Genomic DNA, 23,728 nt, shown 5'->3' on the forward strand with positions numbered 1-23,728 from the left:
TATAGTCCTCATTTTTATTAACAGAGGCCAAATAAAACTCATCACATTTTATTTACAAAGGGAGGCAATAAATATCTTAATAATAGTCATAAAATTATTTTTTGTTTACATTTGTTTTGTTTTTCTTTAAAAAAAAAAAAAAAATCATAAATGTTTCATGTTGTTAGTAGCAACTCATACAAAACCTGCCAGCAGACAGGTGAACACACACGACAGTGAGACGGGTTCAGGATTCAGGATTCTGAATCGTCTGGTGGATTAGACGAGTCGTCGTGATTGGACTGAGCTGCAGCGTGTGACAAACACGGCTCCCACGAGCATGAGGATTTCATCCAGTGAGAGCGATACGAGTGAAGATGAGCTCAGAGTTAGACGGATGATTTTTGGAGGAGGGGAAAGAAGAAGAAAAAAAACAAAACACATTAAGAGCCGAGTTAAAGGTCAGCGTCAACCGAGAGGTTCTTGAGATTAAGTGAACACACACGCAGTCAGACTAGGTAAAGATAAACTTAGAAGAACGAGGAGGTAGAGGAAGTCTTCATCACCAAAGGTAGCACACACTCAGAAGATTTAAGGCATCCTTTCTTTTCTGGAACGACGTTAATGCACGCGATGAAGCGCTTGTGAGGAAGTGAGTGTGAGGGGCGACAAAGGGGATTAACACCCGTCTCCAGATTGTGATGGAACACTAAAAGCATCGGCTGGTGCCGGACTAGTCAAAGCATGTCATGTTTTAGCCGTATCACACGATGTGAAGGAAATCGCACACCGCACTCGGAAGGTTCGGCGCATTCCAGGAGCCACGAGAGAAGCCGAGGTTGAGAGACATGTGGGGGGCGGCGGGGGTGAGACAGGGAGTCAGAGAGAAAAGAGAGAGAGACCTGTAAAATATTGCACTAAAAGCTACACAGTCATCCCGGCAGCGCAGTGTCACCTGTGACTGCCACCTCTCTCTGTTTCATCTCCATGGTGTCTGATTCCAGTGGAAAGTATGGGATCCATGTTGTCAGGGGCAACACAAACAAAAACCGCCAGGTATTCCAATAAATCTCTAGTTGGCTGATTTTTATAACATTGCGTCAGCTCCCGCTTCAGTCCCCATTGTCAAAAAAGAAAGTACAGTTCAAAAGGGAGCTGAGGACCAAGGTGACGGGAATGTCTCCCAGAATCCTTTAGTTTATCCAGTATAAATAACATGACACGTTAGCACAATGACATCAACCCAGAAGAATCCAAATGATTCAGTCAACCTGAAATACAAAAATAAAACCTCTTTGACTTTTTTTGTTCTTTCTGTCCGTCTTTCTTTTACAGAAGTGAAGAAGCTTGAGATTTTCAGTTATAGCCCGACCAACTCTTACCCCCCCCCCACCCCCAACTCCCACCCTCTCCTCTCCCCCGATCCCTGACCACCCCCCCACCCTCCGAGGAAAGTTAGTGCTGTCCCACTCGTCCCATCAGTTCCTCTTGGAGTTGTGTTTTAAGCGGCGAGCCCTTCGTGTCCGCTTAGTTACTGTGGTGAATGGAAACTCCTCCAGCGGGGCCACCTGGCCCTTTGGCTTGCGCTTCATGAAGTGGACCGCGTCTTGCTTCTGCGTGGTCCGCGGGCCTTTCTTTGGCCTCCCTTTGCCGTTGAAGCCCAGGTACCATCCTTTGTACTTGGCCGACACCAGAGCCGTGTAGTTGTTCTCCAGGAACTCCTCGATAAACACGCACTCCTGCCTCTTTCCGTCGAGCTGCGGAGAGGAGGGGGGAAATAAGATGTTCATAAATGATTAACAGAGTGGTTTGGTTACTTCCACTGCGACAGTGCATTGTTGTTTGAGTGGTTTGCTACAGATTGTTTCTGTTGATTATTTGGTTGTTTAGTGTATAAAATGTCAGAAAACGTCGATCAGTGTCTCTCAAACCTCAAAAATGATAAACCTAAACCTAAAGAAGTCTGTTTTAATGGTTTCTCTGTTCTATGGAGCAGGAAACATTTAAGATGACCTGATTACTAAATGAATGTGACAGTCAATGAATCGTTACAGCTTTGCTGTAATTATAATATAACATTAAAAATGTTTACATGTGTAGTCCCTTGAAAGGTCCAATGCGTGACATTTGTTTTGTTTAAGTCTATTATTACTGTAAAATAACAATAAAAATAAAAAAAAATTTTTTTACATTTTTTTTCCTGTAAAACTCATGTGATGCATTTTTTTTTTTCCTGGTAAAATGTATAATTTAATCGGCTTGAACTTAATGCAAACAAAGAGCGTTTATCTTAAATCTTTGCTGTTTACATACAAAAAGCCTTAATGCATTATTATAACTCATATTATATCTTGTGTAGTTTTGCTTTTTAACATTATTTTAAGCCTTTATTAAGTTTCCTTTTAGATTAGATGTATTTTTTATAATTATAGTTTGATATTTTGGCTAATGCACTTATTTACATGCAAGTGAATGCAGTTCTATATCAGTTTGTGTGCTAAATGTTTAGCTAGCACTGCTAGTACACAGTTAGCTTAGCTTTAGCATTAAAACTATGAAAACAGCGAGATGTTTGTTTTTTTAATGACAATAAAACAAAGTCATATTAAAGCTGGTTTTATGTTGTAACTTGTCTGTAGAAACAATAAAGTTTTTCACTTATGGAGAGAGAGTCATGCTAGCTGCTGTCCTCCTGTCCTTATGCTAAGCTAATATAGCTGCATAGCTTCATGATTAAATAATACTGTGATACTACACTGTCCTCATGTACTTGGATAACAAGCTTAAGTCTTGAACTGTGAAAAATGTGTTTCTTTATTAGGATTACACCTCACTGTCAACAGCTTAGACAGAGAGACTTAAGTCAATTCAGTGGATTATCCAGATTAGGAGACTAATTCTTTAGATAAACACATTAAATTCTCCAAATTCCCTAAGAATAGAGATTTTTTCTTCTTCAACTTTTGGGTAATTTCCTAAAAATAAAGTGTGATTTATGATACAATTTATTTTTAGAATGAATCAAACTGAAAACTAACACTAATTTAAAAGTCATTTTGAACAATAATAATGGTGTCGTGGTGTAAAAGAGGAGGACGAGAGAGTGGACGCGTGTGTGAGATTTACTGCAGCTCAGCGTGAGTTGTGAACACAACGCGATCATGTGCGGCTCTGGAGAAACAACATATTCATTTATTTTCCGCATCTAAGTCGTATGCAGTCGCCCTGCGCTTGTGGCCACCTGGTGTGACTAAGTGATATAATTGCAATGGCATTTCTCCTAAGTGACCATTAGTCTCTCAATGCATTGTGGTGATTGCAGTCCGTAATTGACTGATCGAGTGTCAAAGGAGTGGGCCGATTACGTAATGGAAGAATGGCTGTGAGTTATCAAAGGGGTTTTGTTAGGGTGTACAAAAACAGCAGGAGAAAGCAGATCCGAGCCTGTGTTCAATTCAGCCTGGATTAAGAGCTCCCTTAAAATATTCATTTTGGTCGCAGAAAATGGCAACTCAATCCCGTCACTGCCGATATTCAACGTCCACAAAAGGATCAGACGGTAAAGAGAGAGAGAAAGAAAAGTCGGTACTTACACTTCCCACTATTTTGCCTTTCTCGTTCATGCAGATGTAATATTCGCTCTCTTTTCCTTTTATTCGAATGTGGCTCCCAAACGTTTCTGTCTCGACCACAAGAAGAGCTGCAAGAAAAACAAAGAGAGAAGGCGGAGTCAGTTTAGGGTCTTAATAAATTCCTAACGTAGGAGCATTTTACAAATTCACAAAAAGGAAAGTGACGTAAGAAAACATATTTTTTTATATATACATGGTGCTTGATAAACACCACCACAGAGACCATCAAAGATCATTAGAATTAATTGATCCTAATACTCAACAATAAGTCTCCAGAGCAAATAACTCAAGTGGAAAATCACTTGAACGTCCTGTTGCACCAAACCAACAACGCCGTCGTCACTTGGCCCCGACACAGCAATAATCCACTCTTAAAGACTCATCCCGCCGGCCCTTTTATTTCGTCGGAATCCTCCGCAAACCTCCCCAGCCCGAATGTGAACCCCTGCGAGGTCACCTTTGTCTCCGCTCGCCCCCTCGGCCGGCAAAAGAGATCGGCCAAACATTTGTGGAGCGGTTATGTGCCCCTCAGGATTAGGTTTCAAGTTCCCTTTAGTCTGTGCTCACTCAATCAAAAAGTTAAGATGATCCATTTGTTTAACACACAGGGCCATTCAGTGGCACTCAAGGGAGGAGAGGAAGAATAGACGCAGGGGACGGGACGAGCTCGGGGGCAGAAGTAACTCCTCTCCTCCCCCCAACCTTACAATCCAACCCTGGGGAGGGGGAAGTGGGAAGAAGGAAACCTGCAGTAAAGGTGAAAAAGAGAAGTCTGCATTTCTTCCCAGAAGAAGAACACACACGTTGCAGCGATGTTGTAAAAGATATTCCTTCTGTGAAAGTCAAATCAGGAGCGGGACCCAAAATAAATCCACCTCAGTTATGAGGCCTCGCCCCAGAACATCAAATAAAACAATATTTCCCTCTGACGGAACATTTGTCCTTTTGTTCTCGACTCCAGCCAAACCCTATCTTCACCCTCTCAGTGTAAACTACCGATTTTTGAGAACCAAGAGTCTGGCAGCCGCAGGCTTCTGCAAACTTAATTAAATACTTGAGTCATGGTTCCAGCGAAACACAAACACTAAGGGGAATCACGCTGTCATCAATAGCACTAACAAGTGGCATTTACTTTACAAAAGAGGGAATGTGCTGCTTTTATTTACAGTGTAAGCACTTCAGGACTGTAATCCACATAATCCACAGCCTTAAAAATCTGTAAATGTACGAGCATGACACTTGAATAATCTCTTGGAAGCTGAGTCTGAGTGCAGGAATCCTCGAGGCTGCCCTGTGGTGATGACAAAATAACAAAAATGTCTGAAACAAGAAAAGAGTGAATCTATTTAATCAGAACAGAATGCCACAGCTATAAGTGAGTCTGCGAGGGGTCACGGACATGTTGTGTTTATTAGCTCTGGGGATTGTGGGTATGTTTCACAGTGACGCAGACTCCACAGGTGGCCATAGTTGGTACATAAAGCAGTGAAAATGAAAAATCAGAGGATATTTGAGTTTTAATGTACACTGCAGTCTCACTGTGAGCGATGACGCAGGCGCCGCTCCATTTCTTCTCCTTTTTCAGCGATTGTTTTTCTTTCTGAACGTCGGTGTGATATGAACAGCATTTGTCGACCTCAGCGCGGGGTCGTCTATCGAGAATCGTCCACTTTGATGCTGCATCGCAACGTTTTATCAGCATAAATCGGCGCTAAGCGTCAGTTAGGACAGAGTGTTCTGGAAAAGCATCGTCCATATCTGGACGTGAGGTGATCTATTCCCTCTTTGGCGGTTTGTGGCTCTTCTTCACGGAGCTGCAGTGACTGAAAGTTCGATCGATCGATTAGAGCAAAGAGAGAGAGTCTTCCTGCACATTATTAGTGAGTGCAAAGGAGTTCACAGGTGCCAGGTACTGCAGCTGGATGGAGACGAGGAGGAGGGGGGAGAGAGAAGGGGGCGGAGGGTAAAAAATTGGCAAGGCCTCATGGGAAAAAAATTGGATCTGCTTCCACTCAAGCTCTAACAAGCAGTGAGGAAAGTTCGCCTCGCCGCATCTGTGACTGAACACACTCACTCAGAGGCATGTGAGACCTGCACTTTCAGAGCGGTGAGTCAGCTGTTGTGAGTGAAATTCAAGCGCGAGTCCTTCCACCTCATGTTTGAGCCACCGCATCAAAGGCCGCACTCATCTCACTCCTGCTGCCGCGGAGGTTTGGATCGCAAATGGTCAACAAGTCCCCACATGGGGGGCGGCGACGTGGATGTGAGTGATATCATCTTCTGATCGTGTTGGACTGTACCAAATCAACATGGTGATCCATAGCTAGTGTCAAAACTGTACATGGAGTGATCTCACTTCTGAAAGAGAGAACTAGACTTCTGCACTTCCTTCTGACAAGAGTTTCTAGTCTTGGGGAAACCCAGCCTGTCTGAGGCGGGAGACTCTGACCAATCACGTGGCAGTTCAGAGAGAGAGAGAGGGCGCCTCCTACAGGCTGCTCTACTAAGCAGCTACACGTAAATTTGTTTTTAACACACTTTAACGAAACTGGACAGTCAACGTTCTACTACAGTTTTAAACGACAACGACCAAAGCAGAAGCAAATGTATATTTAACTCTAGCGCTGCTGATTTACACTTCCCAGCATCAACGGTCACAATTCCATTAGTCATACTCGTCATACTCAACGACACTGTTGAGTAATACAACACAATTGCGTCACATGTGACCTTAGAAGCAAATCTAAAAACTCTGTATGAGGTTTTCTGAGCTCAATCAGCGTGGAAAAAAACAAATGCAGTAAATTTGCTCTGGATAATCGACTGCTGCAGGAAACACTTTCAACATGTTTTTGGTGAACTCCAACCAGCAGTTCCCAAAAGTGTTCATCCACTCTTTCCCAAGCCAAGCAGAACATTGACAACCACGTCCAAAACATTGGGTGGTAAACAGCCAAAGTGAGCACGACTACGCTCTCATGAAGATCCCGGTCCAAAGCTGCTGGCTCTGCTTTGGTGTGTTTTAGTCAAATCTGAGACTCACTTTCAGTTTCTGTTTCACCGTCTTTCACCATTGTTTCTTGATTGTAATACTCTTTAACTTTAGAGAATCTAGTTCCTGTTTATCATAACGGTCGCATGATACATGGACACAGAAATGGAGCTAAAACCACCATCTGGACACATATTGTTTCGTCTGAAATGCACATTTCTAAACGGAAACATAGTCGTGAAGACGAAGCCAAAGAATAAACACACAGATGCACCTAAACCCAGGTGGACGGTGGTGATGATGTCTCATCCCAGACTAGCTTTAAAGTGTCAGGTGAGATGCATAGGAGTTCTCCCGTACCATACTTGCCCCCATCATCTCCGTTGGCGTTGATCTTCTTCCCCAGGATCTGGACGTGCTTCCCCGTGGTCTTGCTGTACAGCTGGTAGATCCGGACCTGCTTCCGGCTCAGGTCGTCCGGGTTCCTCGTGTGGTTCTCGATGTAATACGTGAAATCGGCAGTGCTCTGCTGGGATTCCTGGGACAGGAAAAGGAGAGAGAGAGGGACACAGGTGTTGATTGTGATGTGCGCTGTTGTTTTATGGACACTGTCAAAAAGAATTGTGCCTCCAGGTTTTTAAAAATCGAAGATAACAACCTGTAAATACCACAGAACAAGTGCAATAGTGTCGGGTTCTGTTGCTCAGTGTACTGTGCGCCCCTGGCGATGCTGAGAAACCTGTACTCCATTTCCACAAGCGAGCGAGCCACCAGCAATTATACACCTGAAGCACCCAGACCTGTTGCACTATCATCAAACACATATCTGCCTGCAGGCAACAACCGCGTCCATAAATTAGGAAACGACGCAGACTGAAGACAAGACAGGGACGGCGAGAGGCACGTCGCACCACGAAAACACTTTTATGGAAGTAAGTTTTCTGCCGTTCCAGAAACCACAAGCCCTGGTGTTTACGAGTCACCGTAAACTTGACAAACGGAAACGGCGGACGTGACCCGTGTGTCAGGAGAGCGACCGCGTCCGCCGAACGTATACTTTCACAAGCCCCTGGAATCTCAGTCCACGCCGAGATCCCGTTTCCCCAGCTGTACGTCTGTCTGGTAATTGCACAGTAATGGCTTTTTATGTGGCTGTTCTCAGGTGGCTAATTATACACACATTACATACCCCACGTCCATGTTATTCTACCTTTGGTCAATTTGATGACATGCAGCAAACATGATGGGAAACTGTGGCTCATCCTGATCTTTACTTTCTAACCACATCAGACCGATCTGACTTCACGTGTCGACTCATCCAACGTCTACTCTCACAGACTCCAGTGACTTGTTAAGACGCAGCATCAGGCAGAAGCTCCGGCTCCTTCTTCTCCGTGCTATGACGTACTCTGTCCAGAAATGTGGAACCTCAGAGAATCCCGGCCCTGAACGGGAACACAGCTGCTTCTGTATCTTGACATTTTAGGAAACACGCCCATGATGTTACTCCTGACAGGAGACAGGGCAGAAAATGAGAGGCCGACGAGGTAATATTGGTTTTTAAGGCATCACGACCTGCTTAATTTGCTGCGTTACATTTTTATAGCTAAAGTTTCTCAAGGCCGCTTTCCCAGACTAGTCACATTTATTCCATTTCCTACAGAATCACAACAGTCAATCAAAGCGAGTTCTGTTCACTCTCATCCAGCTTCTCCAAAAGAAACTAAACTCAACCAAAACATTTTCAATATGGGCATAAAAACATCTGAATGGCAACAGAGGACAGTTTGGAAACGTCTTGAAATGTTGATTAGAACTGATTCTGCGGGAACCACAACCTTCCTCCACTACTGTAACAAAACGCAAACATGAATCCACAGCTATCACCGCTCTTCATTTACGTAAATACTACTGTGCTGACACAGACCTTTGCGCCACCTACTGCTCATCTCAGAAACACCACTCCCGATATTGGCTTTACTCATGAAGACACAGAGATGTTCAAATGTGCGACGCATTGGAATGAAAACCAAGAAAATATCGTAATGTAAAATCAAAGATATTAGAAAAAATCAGCTGAATATTGAAAGTGTTGTCTGTAAACAAGACACAAAAGCGTCGGAAATGACACGCCATTATGAAAAAGTCAAACATCAACATCATCACATTGTCAACTCTCCCTCAGGATGAACCTCAAAGCCGACAAGCGCGCACACACACACACACACACACACACAACAAAACATGGCCTTGTCGGGGCCGCTGAGGGATTTATCCCCAAATCTCCCCGTCTCTAAACAAACATAAAAGTGTGTTTGGTAGACAGTTGCGTTTGGCGTGGAGGGAGAGACAAGCCTAAGCACATGGTCGAGGTGAAGACGAGCAACAAGCGGTTTTTATCACGCCGTCGCCGCCGCTCTTCAAAGACATAGCATGAAAACGGATATGGTTGAAACTTCAAAACGTCTGCTGCTCGTCTTCTCTGAGGAAGCTTTAGTTGTCGCCTCCATCTCAGATATGTCTTTTTGTGTGTGTGTGTTTTTTTAATCTCTCCTCTTCATTACACACACTCACCCACACACACACAGACAGACACACACAGGGTCAGACAGACACACTCGTGTTGGCAGTGCGTTCAAAGTTAACTGCCATGTGTGGTGAGAGCTTTTGTTTTCTCTTGTCGAATCACAACCACAGAGCCATTAACTGTTGGTAATCTGACATGGAAATAAAGGGCTATTCCAGCATTTTTATTGCCTTTTTTGACTGAAACTACTTAGACAGTTGATTTCTTGTTGTTTGATAAACACTCGTGTCTCTTATCTCACTCTTATTTAAAAGCACAATAAACATATAGCGATTCAAATAAGAATAATAATAAAATGAAACTTCACCAGCTGTATCAGCTCTGTGTGAATAATCTGTGCAAACACACTTACATAACTTTCAATTGATTGGTTTTTGTTTTCTATCTCAGCAAAAGTTTTACTCAAGATTCACTTTGTGTCAAAAACGTGTTATTTTACCACCAAACACCAACATTTTAGTTTATATAAATAACAAAGCACACTCATCATCATCAAAGCTGTGATCTAATAAACAAACACACTCACAGACATGGATGAGGAGATGATGATGATGATGATGAAGGTGCCTCTCATCTGTTTTAATATTTCACATCACAACAAGGCTGAGAGATTAATTTGAAACAACCGCTCGATCGCGTCATTTACCAATAAAGCGATCACACAGAGCTTCACAGTCAAGCTGCAGATCATCACCGCTCAGCGCGAGACCAAGACAATACCAAATAAATAAATAAATACACACGCAACAGTGAACTCTTCACCCCCAAATATCGATTCCACCGTTTGTGCAATAAAACGCAACAACAACCGCAGCTACTTGAACTCCAGATTAAGCACAAAACTGGTTTTAATCCTAACTGCGTTGCCTGCAGATTGTGGGCACATTCATCCCGGTGCGAATGGAATGATGCGTTTCAGATTTCAGCCACTTTATTATAATCTCCTTCTAACTCGTGTTTCGACCATTTAAAAGGTGTCTGGGGAGCAGTCTCTCATGTAACCTGTCGCACCGACATTAATACGCATAGAAACGCTCGTTTCGATTGCATTTGCGCTACTTTTTTATGCTGTTATATTACATTTTAATTCCAACCACTTTCTTATTTGCATTACTTTTATTTTCATAGATTTAAAACAATGTCTTTTTGAATTTTGATCAAAGCAATTCTCTGTATATTTTAGAAAGCCTGAAAACAAACTTTTGTCCATCGGCACCATTACGCACAAAGTGACATACACACACATGAAGCACGCGCGCACACAACACAAAATGCGGAGTTAAATGAAGGAGAGTGAACGTACCTGCAGCTGGAAATACAGCACCAGAAAGTGTAAACACCTACGAGGAGAGAGAAGGAAGGAGGAGAGTGAATCACATGAAGCACAAACACAGTCTGTACCTGAATGACAGCAATGCGCTAATATGAAGTTTCTGGCGACTTCTATTGGTAAGAATGCGTGATTTTTGTGCGCAAAGCGAAGCAGAGATGAGGGCAAACTTACAGATATATGAACCTCGAAGGCAGCGGAGACATCTTGACTTGCAGAAATACACCTGCTTCCACAGATTTAGGGCTCCGGCCGAGGAAGGTTGGCAAAATAGCCCCCCTCGCGCTCTCTCTCACACAGACACACACGCTCACGCGTACACGCTCTCTCTGGCGTTTCGCTCTCCTCGTGCGTCCTTTACGCACACGACTCCGGCGGTAAGTGTGAGATTGAATCCCAGAATAAGGATAGATCACCGGAGAGCAGAAGGAGAGTCACGGAGTGCAACATTAGGTGCTTCCTTGTTTGGGGGGAAATAATCCAGTAGATTATTTTTTCGCAGCTCAGTGTACTCGCGGTCCTCTAAAATCCGTCTCCGTAAACCGGTGCCAAATGGTTCAGTCTCTCCAAAAAAATACCCTCGTCCAAAAATGATATCCTTCCCGAGTTTCACGCACCTAAAGTCGAGCTGTGCCACAATCCCAATCCCGCTGTTCCACTGAGATCACAGCCTCCTGAACTCCGTCCGTACCTGCGGGGGATTCACACACCTTGCGTGGGTCATTTTATTCTACCAAGTGCTACGGAGGGTGAAAAAGAAGAGAAAGACGGGGAGATGTGGTGGACAATAAAACGCCCTTCCACCAGGAGAGAGTCGCTAAAAACACACACAAAACGTATCCAAGTGAAGACAAAGTTGTGTTTTTGTGTGAAAAGCAGCAGCCGCGGATCCCTGGAGAGCGTTTTTTGGGCTGGCTGATCTGAGGATGGCGCAGCAGTGCCTGTCAGTGGTGTTTGTGCGTCTGTGACTCTGAGATTTGGGCACAGTGAGGCTTTTTTTGTTGTTGGTGGGTGGAAACATGTCAGCGGTTTGCACCTGATAGGGTAATCTTTGAGAGACCATCAGCCTTTTTTCCCTCTCCCTCTCGGTGGGCAAAGCGCTGCGCAAAAAAGGGGGGCGAATGAGAAGCTGTTTTATTTGTGTATTTGTAGAGTCATTTAAGTGTGGAAGAGGATTTGAATGCGATTCGGATCCGGATAAAGAGAACAACATTAGACCTGCGTGATTATTTATTAGTTTAATTGGAGCACGTGATTTAACTTTCGGGTAAAAGTTATTTTCCCTCTTTTCATTTTTTTTCCTCCATGACCTAATGTTATTATTATTATTATTATTATTATTATTATCATTATAGTATTATTGTTGTTGTTGTTGTTGCATTGTTATCCTGAGTGAAACACAAACCAGTTGCTTCACGTGTTGAAACTGCGCGCTTGTTAAACTGCACCTGGGTTGTGGATTGGCCCCCGGATCCCAGACAGCATTCAAATGCAGGTTGTTGTCGATTTTTTTTCTCCCCAATAATGTGCTATAACTTATCCCGCATTTAAATGAAAGAGAGGTGCGAATGTGTTTACGAGCGCTTCAGAGCTGAAAGCAGTAAAGTGAACCCACATCCCTGCTGCCATTTAAAAAAAAAATAAAAAAAAGAGAAGAAGGGGAGGAGGGAGGGTGTGTGTTGGGGGGGGGGGGAGAAAAGCTTTGTGGTTGGCCTTTATTGTCCCATTAAAACGGGATCCTCGGCATTCCTGCCCCTATTGATATTCAGAATGATTCTAAATGATTACATACATAACTTCCCATGTTGAGGTTTTTCAAAAGCTCTCCTGTTGTGAGGTTAGTGGGGAATGAAAAAACAGTTGTTTAACTAAAAGCTGCAGCTCCTGATCAACACAAGGGGGAAACAGACAAATAACAAACATAAAAATCTATGATATTACAGCGGAATATTAATCTACATGGCTTTGGTTAAAACACATGTGGTGATTTATGAGAACATGAGGCTTTCCATCGCCGCTGCATGTACACATGTGGATGTGGTGGAGCTGAAGTGGGTTTAAAACAGTGATTCATGGCTGCGCGCCCAACAAGAAGGCTTGATCCTGTCAACCACAGTGCACTTTAATAATCCCTGCAACACAACTGACGTATAATATCAGCTAAAGCATGACTAATTTAGACTTGTCTGCCTTAGGACGGGGAAATCACAGCAAAATGAGGCAAGTGGTAATTATCCCGCAGGAGATCATCTGAACATTTCTTTACAAATGTGCAAGTCTTTGGCTGCGGTTGATCAAATATGGCTTCACACTCAGCTGCTGCTGCTGCTGCTAAATACTTCTCTGAAAGTCCAAAACAGCAGCACCTGACAACTTATTTTGAAGAAAGCGGGGACGATAAACAGCAATTACTGCAGCGACTGTGACAGAGCCAGTGCTGTGGAGTCACTCATCGCCTCTTTAAGCACATATTTTGTTCCAAACTCCTCAGAGCATAGCTGTAAATCCACAACTGGGGAGGAGAGAGCAGCAGCAGCCACAGCAGCAGGAGCAACAGCAGCAGGAGAAGAAGCAGCAGGAGCAGCAGCAGCAGGAGCAACAGCAGCAGGAGAAGAAGCATATGCAAGGCCCCTGTTTTTCCCAATTTGTTTATTTGACAATGACATGGCTACACTTTGGATGGATTTGATGGGTTGAAATTAAATAACTTAAATTAACTGGTGCGAAAGGTGACGTCAAAAAGAAGAAAACAACAACAACACAACTTTCCGAAGACACAATGTCACAGTTGTTCCTGTTTCACTTTCTGTCCACAATAAAATAAATAATATTGAGTTCTGTCCCACGCTGTGAAATGTTAGGATTGCTAAAAACACTTCACTGCCAACAGCTGGAAGATGAATGTTTGTATGAAGCTGGAGACGGTGCCTGAGTTTGCATTGCTCCCCAAAATAAAGCTCAGGAAGAAGAAATCAGCGCGTTAGTGGCAATGTCAATTCATCACATTCCCTCTTCAAAAACTGATTTAATCACAGGATTATTATTGTTATTATTATTAATAATAATAATAATAATAATAATAATAATAATAATAATAATAATAATAAAGACAAGGCCAGGTCACTAATCCAGATCATTTTCATGTATTCTGGTCCTGAACCTTCATAAATATTCAAACCGAACATCTTTCTAACAAAAAGAGATCTCCCAAAAGCCGATGAAGGACAAGGTGGAGTTTTACCGTTGACCTAAAAGACAAGATTTTACAGGAGATGAATAACTTGAATCAAATGCCGGTGACACATGTTTACTGTTTTTGAATAACATCATAAGATCTCTGATTATTCAGGAAAAACAGATTTTGCTGCTTAAGTTCAGTCAAAACGCAGACAAGTGAATAGATAAAGATTTTAAGGATTATAATTGCCACACAAAAGTGTAATATACAGTAACTGTCATGGAAAATTGTCCATTTATTGGGCTTTAAAAAAAACAGCAAATTCCTGCGTGAACATTACAGACGATAAAAAATGTTTAAAAAATGTTAAATGACGACTTATTTATTTGTTCTTTATTTGTGTTTTTGCCGACCGGGGAAGGATTTTAGAGCAACACCTTCACACTCATCAGTCGAATGAGTTGTTGCCTCCACAGATGACCCCGCTGACACCAGGAGAGCAAGAAAATAATCAAAGATAACCTGATGAAACTGTGGGAATTCATCAAACACAGGCTGCCTCTGATCACAGCATCACAGGAGCGAGCTTTATGAATGAGCTGAGCCGTTTCAGTCCAGTTTCTGAGGCTCAGAGGAGGAAGAGGAGGAGGAGGAGGAGGAGGGCACTCAAGAGTTGGGATAAGGTTACCCACAGAGATTAGCTGACAAGAGTGAGGGAGTGAGAAAAACAAGCGAGTGAGTTAAAGGTCTAGGTTTACCTGGCTTCATGAAAAACCACAGCCTCAGTGATTCTCTGCGCTCTGAAATTCAAAGTCAACGTTTTTTAAACGACTGAAAGTTGCCGCATGCACACAGGGTTTGTGTGTGTGTGTGTGTGTGTGTGTGTGTGAGGACGGGACTGTGGGAATGTCACTGAGGATATCTCATTGGAGCTGAAGGAGGAGGCATCTGAAGGCGGGCAAGCGCTCAGCGGTTCAAAGGGCCCGAGCAGGCATTTAAGGCTCCACAAAGGAACTTGGCAGATCAGTAAGTGAAGCCCAGTGTACTACATTAGTGTCAGGACCCCCTCCGCGTCCCTCCCACTTTGCACTTTCATCTCTGACACGGACATATTGACTTAAAGGAGGTGGGGGGGGGGAGTCGCTGTGTTGCGGGTTCGGGGTGGGGTGGTGTGGGGGGTTACATGTGTCCCATTCAATTCCCAAGGTGAGGCGACTGATGCAGTGGGGTAACCGCCGACTCCCATAAGCCACCCAGAAGCCCTTTATTACCCAATTCCCACTGGTTAAAAAAACCTGATTCAACAGGTTTTTGATATTTGCTCCACAATGAACGCATGTTTTTTATATCAGTTTTGTGGGAAAAAGCGTCATTTCTGACACAATGAGTTGAACAAATCTTACTTTTTTTTTTTTACAAATTGGAATAAAGCTTCTAATTTTTTTTCATCTTAATTCACCTTTAAATTGTTGATCGCAGAGTTAAAGACGAGCTGCGGTCGGAGCTCGACCACGCCGCCTCATCAGACTCCTGTCGTTGTCCCAGTACACAAACACAAGTGGGGAATTGGTTTATTGAGTGAGGTGCGTCTACCAGGTGTTGCTAATACACACCCATGTTTTTAGCAGCTTGTTAGTATTAGGTGGTTTCGGGTTAAGCTGGTTTCTAGCATGTCAGCGCTTCAGAGGCTTCCTAACATCCTTTAACCTTTAAAATATTCAAGTCTTTGCACTGGCAGAGCATAAACAAACATTTGTGTCATGGTTTCCTTCGTCTGTGTGCCGTCCTTTGCTTTTGTTATAAGCCTGGAAGCTAAAATTCTACGATATGTTCAGAGTGCAAAGGCCAACTTGAGTCTGACTGAACTACAATCTGTAGTCGTTTGACTCTTAATCACATGATCTGTTTCTTTTAGTGTGATTTTGACAATTCAATTGAATACAATTTGACTTGGCCGAACATTTTACAAAGGGAATTTGTTGTTGTTTTTGCAGGTGAAAAAAACACCAACTACGGTGCTAATCACCGTCTTTAGTGAGTTTATCCAGGTTTCAAAAATCTGCTAACTTCAGTGTGAAACAAGCTTATTTTAAGTACGACAAGCATGTGAGACTCAAACAGGACGTCCCTCTTCCTCTCATCTTACTGAAATCACCCTCACTCCATTAGTACACACTGACCCCCCCCACACACACACACACAGACACACACACACACCCCCGCCCTCACTAAACACACACTCACATCCACTTTTCACACTGCCAGCCACGTCCTTCTGAAGGCTACCGAAGTCTAACAGCTAACATGGGCCCGGGTCGTAATGGGGTCGTGACACCTTGACATTGTGGAAGGTGACAGAGAGAGGAGCCAGAGGGGGGGGGGAGAGTGAGGGGGAGTGCAGCTACAGCCCAGCTACCTCGCAGACCTTTCAAGTATCACCTGAAGCAGAGGGAGGAGGAAAAGAAGCGGGAAGCGCTTCAGTAATTTGTCCCCCGCCACACGTTGTTTGCATGGAGTCATTAAGGACCATTAAGGCTTTGCCTTGAAGGGAAGAGCAGGAGTGAAGGGTGAAAATTAAAGCGTCGCTCTTCAACAAATCATCGCCGAGCACCGCGGCACATGCGCAACATATTAACAGCTCCACTAACCTCAGTGGCCTCAACCCCCCCCCCCCCCAATCACCCCTCCCTGAAATATCCAAAAACACAAATAAAAATGACAGGATTTGAGTTCATTATTTTCTTTTCAGAGAAAGACAATATGTCTCAAGTGACTTCTTTAGTTATCTTTGAAGATTTGTGGAGATATGAACTCCAGGCTCTTCAAACATGAACTATTCCAGAACTTATTTCTGTTATTATTGTTGTTCTCTATGAATACTTTTGCATTATTTAGAATGAGTTATTCCAGTTATCAACTGAAGGGACAGCCATGCTTGTGTTTATTTACATATTTACTTCAGTCTATATTTGATGTTTCATGTGACTTTTACACATCAATAGTCTGAGGAAGAGCCCTCGATATGTCACTAGCAATAAAATAAAAATCCCTTTCTTTTAGTGTAATTTTTTTCAGTTTTTCACTCATTACAAACCAGAGAGTGAAAACAAAAACATCGCACTTACAAACTAACTCACTGGATTGGCTGTAATCATGCAACCAGTGACACAGAGTCACATCTGACATGCTTTATCGTACATATTCTACTGACCAACACCTAAAAACTTCAAGTAAGAAATAGGCTAATTATCCAACTTTTGCAAACGTTGCAGGAGTCGCCCCCTGGTGGCTAACTGTTACTCCCATCCCACTAGGCTTCACTCACAGTGGACAAACACAGTCCACAATGGCCACAATGTAATGTGACTGCGTGCATTTTTAAAGAGACGACTCCTGCCTGAATGGATTCTTTGGCCATTGCTAAGAACGGAACAAACGCCAAGATGTGTCACAATACTGCAGCCGAATAAGAATCACCCTTAAGACCCCATGTACGCTGAGATGTTGGCCCGTGTTTGACAGATAAATGTCAACTCCCTTGGACGAGCAGAGGTAATCACAAAGTCTTGTTCCTCACTGTGAGAGCCTTAATGACATAATAAGCCTTCAGAACTGGGTGGACTGATGGTGAAAGTAACATGATGTAAGTGTTTTTTGTCAGCTCTTTAACATTTTTTCTTCCTCCCTGAATTGTTTGACCCGTAATTGTTGTCACGGACGGCCATAATTACCTAATGAAGGGGCTGGTTGTTTGTAATGTGGCATTGAATCGCTGCGAGACTCACAAACTGTCCAGAAGGTTTGACTCATTCACACAAAATGTGTTAGTATTTGGCTTTCGGAGTCATTTGGCTCGGCTGGGTTTAAAGCACATCCTCGACACTTGACGGGTGCCACTTTATAGATCTCATTAATGACACAAAGGCCCAAAGTAAATTAAAAATCAGCTTTGAAAAGGTGACGCCGTAGAATCAAAAGCACAACTGGGGCCCACCGAGCGAGCGTGTGACCCAGACTCACCCACATCATCTGATGAGGACTTTGATTTCAAGTCATTACCTTCAAGTTAAAGGTGAGAAGTACTAAGTGAGTGTTCAAAGCCAAAACCTGTCAGGCTAATGTTTATCTGATTACCGCGCTGTCTGAAAAGCTCTTCCTCGGGTGTAAGTGGTCTGTTGCGGACTTGTTGTGGCAACACATGAGATTTTGGTCTCGTCGAGCGGATTCAGGAAGCAGACAACAATGTAGTTTGAAAAATACAGAATTTGCATCCAATTCTGGTGCAACGCCCAGTTTCTCATGAAATCTACTGAATCTTAATGCAATGTTGAATTTTAAAACTAGATTAAACGAGTTTTCACAGCAAATCCAAGAAAAATCACACGACGACTTTACAATTGTACTTTACAGTTACAGTGTAATCTGACATAGGACCATAAGTACTTAGGTTTTGTTATAGATTTAATTATGAAGTGGAAATATTAACAGAATGTGTAGTTTTTTTAATGGCCTTTGTGAACCAGAAAGGATAAAATGACTTGGTGTTTGTTTGCTCTGTTCAGGCTCCTGTTTTCCACAAAGAGCTACTTTGCATTTCTGAAATTAGAAAACATGGCCGCAGTTCCAGGCAAACTCCGCAGACGTTCACTCTCGTTTGTATTTCCTTGTATTTTTTTGAGCACTTATTGTATACGTATGGGAGCAGTAACCTCCTCACATAACCTCAAACACGTTTCCATGGTTACCGCCTTCTTCATAGCCAAAACAAGAGTTTACCACTAACTGGACTGGAGACTGTGGTGCTACAGTCGTGCATACAGAACTTATCTTCGAGGAGACACAAAAGTATGTCTTTTTTAAATAAAGTACGACACGGAATTTATTTGAGGGGCGTTCTGGAAGCCCCCTCAGGTCGTATTTCCAACTAGAAATGTCAGAGCAACCACACACACACTCTACTTTTACGGTCTTGTTTTACAGTGAATGAGTAAATGAAGTACTTGATTGCTAACAATGGCTAGCCTGTGATACGTCAGCCCGACTGAAGTTGCAGCTTTGCACAAACATCCCATCTAAAACCTCCCTTAAAGGCTGAGTGTAATAGCAAGTTGCAGTGGGGTCCAGCTGCTGCCTCCACGTCCTGGTTTCCCAGTCACGAAAGAGGTCCCACAGCGGTTGGAGTGGAGTCCCTCCTTGATCTGTCTCTGCTCTGGTAAGCTAGCCTGAACCTGCAGTTCCACTCATCCTAATCGCTGAGCCCAATCCATTCCCCTGTCTAGCACCTCTTCAGAGGCCGCTCGCCCCTTTGTTCTGACAATACACAAACGACCATTCAAATGGAGGGACTCTGTAATCAGTGAAATACTAGCCTCTGGGCTTTGTAGAATAGAAAAAAGGGAGGGAGCACGGGAGTGACATAGAAAGAGTAGAGAGAGAAAATCCATCCATGACCAATCAACTCTAACTACCTGTCTGGCTTTTAGCTGCAGATGTTATTTGGAGAAAGAGAGAAAAAATGTGCCCATTCCAGATGTAAGTTGAACATACAAAGGGAAAAGCAGGCTGGTACCTCCACCCGCCGACCCGTCCACACCCATCCATCCATCCAGCTTTGCTATGGCTGATGTTTTCACTCTCGCCTTTCGCTATTTTCCATCAGACAAGTATGTGACGCATTGCATCACCCTGTGCTAAATTTAGACAGCACAGAAGATAAAGTAAAGTAAGATTGATGCAGTCTCACTGTCGAAGCACGCCGGGATCTTACAGTATCGCTCGGTGCTGGACTTCACCTGGGCGTGGCTCTGGATCATTATATACTGCAAATATTGTCATATAACCAAGTTTTAAAAACTAAACTATACTACACTAAACTAAAATTAGTGCGAATGCAAAGGTTTTTTATGGCGCTGAGTGACAATGTTACAGTTAGGACTGAAACAAATACTCGATTATTAATCGATTACTAAATTAATCCTCAACTATTCGGTTTGAGAGTTTTCTCAGGAATTTAAACCAGTCTTTTTCAGCTTCTTAAATGTGAATATTATATAAGATTCCAGCTTTGACAAACATTGATCAACATTTTTCTGACATTTTCTGAATCAAACGATGACTTGATGAATCGAGAAAATAATCAACAGATTAATCGATTCTGAAAATAATCAATAGTTACAGTCTTTACAATATCGTATCTTTTACTTCGGTCCCTCGTTCAAACTCAACTCAAGTTTTGTTTTCAAATTTCACAGAGCAAGGTCCGGTAAAATCAGTCATGGCTAACAGCTACACTGCAAAAAATCTAAATATGTACTAGTGTAATTGACTTAAATTCAGTGTATTTATCTAATCACACACTTTTTTGGACTTACTTACTTATTAAGGCTGAAGATACTTAAGATAATTGCACTTGTTTCAAGAAAACTTAACAAGGGCCATTCTTTTGCTGCCCTGGCATATCATTTTTCTTGAAACAAGTCATTTTCCCCTAATAGTGGTACATAGTTATATTTTCTATGCTAACGGCCAGAAGATGAACACGCGTTCTAGTGTTTGAAGCAGATGAAGAGGAAATTAGCGCGTTCATCCGGGTCTTGCGTTCCACACTGATGGCGACTGATAAAAACATACGCGAATTACAGAGAACTTTGACCCGGGGAGGGAATTGACCAGAGGAAATGAGAAATAAGAAGGAATCCTTACACAATATGCTTGAAAGGCTGCATAAAAACTCGAGTGAGTCGACATGCAAGGTGGAGGTGGACGGTCAAAGCTCTGGGACTGGAGACATCAGCTTGTTTAGGCGAGTTTAGTAAAACTGCACTAGAGATACATTTGAAAGAGATAAAGTGCATTAAGATGTGAAATTTAATGTAATCGCCTCCAATTTAAAGAAAAGGGGAGAACAAGAAAAGACTGAATAAGTGAATAAATGTTTGTATTTCTTTGAAGAGTCGGCCAACAATTGTGTCAAGCACAATAACATGTTACTCACCACTTAATTGTGGGCATCTGGGGATACGATGACATCTGTTAGTACGGAGTCCCCTGTGGCACCAGCAGGAGTGGTCAGTGACCAAACCCTGGACACGAATCATGTCTGTTACACATTAATGGTCAATTATTTATGATCAATTATTAATTTTTTAAATTGTTAATCAGCTGCTATAACCTGGAACTGGTGTTCTATACGTGGAAAAGAATCGGAGCCGAGAGGCCATCGAATCATCTGCACCTTCAACACGGCAACAAACTTAGCAACGTAGCCAAGAATGTATTATTATATAAGTATAATGTGATGAAGTCAACAGATCTAAAAAGCATGAGATCAATACTGTGGATGAAGTCATTGTTGAAGAAGATGAAATAGCAAGATTTTGTCTTTTTAACATTTTGCAGCATCAGCTGGAGGTGAAATGAGAACTTTAATATTTCACTCAGGACATTTACAAAAACAGTATTTATTGTATTAGTCTGAGTGAAACAGGACTTTTAAAATATAGGTAAACAGGTGACATTAGTACAATTGATATTGGCTCTGCACATGCGCCACAGTCCTCACCTCTCTGGCTTCAACTTGGAAATAATAGACACTGGAACGCACAAGAATTAAGTCATCGACAACAAAAACAAGGCAAAATTCAGGTTGGTACTTTTCTTGGACTGACAAGGAGACTTATCTTATGCTCTGTCAGCTTAAACAATGACATCATTTAAAGTTGATGGATGGCAGGAAGACTCGGAATGACGCTCGACATGCTAACAACTAGCCATCAGCTAAATTGGAAACTGCCAAATACTGCTCCCTACTCGCCCCTTGCACACTAAGACACTGACAGTCGTCAAGCTAAATGGAGCATTCCAGCTACAACTGGGAGGATTTCATGTTGTAAAATGACGGAGAACGACACTCTGGACATTCATCCAGAACCTTTCCCGGCAGATTCCCTGGAAAAGATCCCAATTCTGCAATCACGGCTGCTTGACCGAGGTGTCAAACTTTCACCTGAATATTCTGAGAGTGAAACTTGTGAACACAAACAAAATCTCCACAAAAACTGTTCAAGTGACATTAAATTTACGACTGTAATTATTATTAGATATTAAAGCACTAAATCTGTTGTGAACCAAAGATAAAATCTGGCAGGAGACAGACTATTTAAGACGTTTAGGTGGTTGCAAATAAGTCCTTGGCCCCTCTCACGTCTTCCCAGCCTAAACTCAAGTCAAAAGGAATTCACGAGCGCCCTGAATATCAGCATTAAAAAAACACATGATGAGCTTTGTGATTGGGAGATGTGTCCAAATGTTGCAAGAGCAAACATTGAGTCAAATAGAAGTTGGCAAGTGGCTGTAAATTTTTGGAATACCAGATCATCCTCTGACACAAGAGCTGAGCTGAATAATGCCACTGTTACTCAGTCACACTATAAAACACAAGAAATCACAATATTTTGTGTATATTTTTCACATTTGCTGTTACAGCCACTTCTCAGTCTATAAAAAAATGGACTTGGATATAAATTATGATGCAACTATGAGGTTATTGAGAAGAATATGTGGAGGTAAAGCTACACAGTAAAGCTCTCAAACACCCCCTCGCTCCTCTGCATCAGTGGAAAGAAGCTCTGAGTTTGTGGGCAGAGGAATGCAGCTCACATCTTTGCCATAGCAGCCGTCGAGGTAATGCACTCGCGTGTTGGCGCTTGTCGAGGTGAGCGCACCTCCCTCTTCTGTATTAATAATCGCATGTCCTATTGCTGTGTTTCTTTTTACTGGGCCAGCTTACGGGAAGATAGATGATGAACTCCCCCCCCCCCCCCACCTCTTCCTTTAATGTGCACAATTACTTCCCGGCCAGCGTCTGTGTCACTGCAGTGTTCCCAAACCTTTACCGCATACACATCTCCCCCCCAATGCCAAAAGTATAGACCTCAGCGTAAATAAACGTGTATATAAACAGATGGACGTCCACGGAGAACGCTGTCATGTCGGAATGCGACTGGAATGGTTAAAAATAGCTTTGCTTACAATTCACGCAGTTTGGGACAATGCCACAGAGTTAAGAAAAAAAAAAAAGTCCTGACAGGAAAGGATTTGAGTGGTAAAAATGTTTACATAAGCGCATCATCCATGACAATCGACTTATACGTCCAAGGAATTGTTATTAAGATACAGTCAACTGTCAGAAATCGTGCCGTGAAAGAGAAAATCGCTGGTGATGACAATGACGGCTTCCTTTCCGTCTAATATAAACATACCAGCATGATCACTATTTCCCCCTCGGGGCGAAGGCATTGTTCCATTCTGAAAGCTCCCCGTGAATGCTTGAAATGTTCCCCTGATATTTTTTCCCTCTGCTGCTTTATTTGCTTGTATCCAGGTGATGCCGACCTGTCACATCAAGCACAGATGGCCTTATTTCCTCGGAGCAAAGGTCAAAACAATCATCATGGGAGGGATGGGTGTGTGTTTGGGTGGATTTATATACCACCCTCAGCAGTTTCAGTTTGACAAGTTAAGAACAAACTACCCGGGGAAACAGAGACTGTTAACAACGCGCTCTTTCAAACACGCCTGTGACAAATATTTTGAAGTTCTTGACAGAAATGTTCAGATTTTCAAGTGAAAAAAACATCATTCTCGTCAGATTCTGCACAAAAACATAGCAGCAAAGAAAATAATTATTCTCTGTAAACACATTTTTGTACATGTATATTAATATGTATACAAGAGTTTAATACTTGCATTCACAGGATCCAGAAGACTTTCTGAAACTGTATAGAACTTTACGAACTTATAGATATTACCGTCTTACATAAGCATGTCAAAATTCATCCAGATCTGCCGAGGTGAGATATATGTATCTGAATTTATTAATTAAATTGTCGCAAAATCTGTAATCTGGATCAGATCTGGACAAACCTTAGTCTGATGGTAGAGTGTCTGATCCTGCAGATGTAGGATTGTCTCTCTGTTAGTGACGGATCAATCAGAATCATCCATGTATGTTCCCACTTCAGGTTAAAAG

The 23,728-nt window shown here is 42.6% G+C and overlaps 1 protein-coding gene across 3 annotated transcripts; it reads right to left on the bottom strand.

Moving 5' to 3' along the window:
• Positions 1–1,428: 1,428 nt before the first annotated feature.
• On the bottom strand, positions 1,429–22,484 carry fgf24 (fibroblast growth factor 24). Of its 3 annotated transcripts, XM_058649049.1 has the most exons (6): positions 20,693–22,484; positions 10,695–11,211; positions 10,494–10,530; positions 6,964–7,141; positions 3,573–3,679; positions 1,429–1,736 (listed from the first exon to the last, which is right to left on the bottom strand). In XM_058649049.1, exons 2-6 carry the CDS (start codon positions 10,724–10,726, stop codon positions 1,458–1,460), a joined length of 633 nt encoding a protein of 210 aa, XP_058505032.1. In that variant the 5' UTR covers positions 10,727–11,211; positions 20,693–22,484; the 3' UTR covers positions 1,429–1,457. The 3 variants fall into 3 exon arrangements, with proteins under 3 accessions (XP_058505032.1, XP_058505034.1, XP_058505031.1); XM_058649051.1 differs by lacking the exon at positions 20,693–22,484 and having other exon boundaries at positions 6,973–7,141; positions 10,695–11,833; XM_058649048.1 differs by lacking the exon at positions 20,693–22,484 and having other exon boundaries at positions 10,695–11,830.
• Positions 22,485–23,728: the final 1,244 nt, after the last annotated feature.

Source organism: Solea solea, chromosome 14 (genome assembly GCF_958295425.1).
Source record: "Solea solea chromosome 14, fSolSol10.1, whole genome shotgun sequence".
Classification (NCBI taxonomy): domain Eukaryota; kingdom Metazoa; phylum Chordata; class Actinopteri; order Pleuronectiformes; family Soleidae; genus Solea; species Solea solea.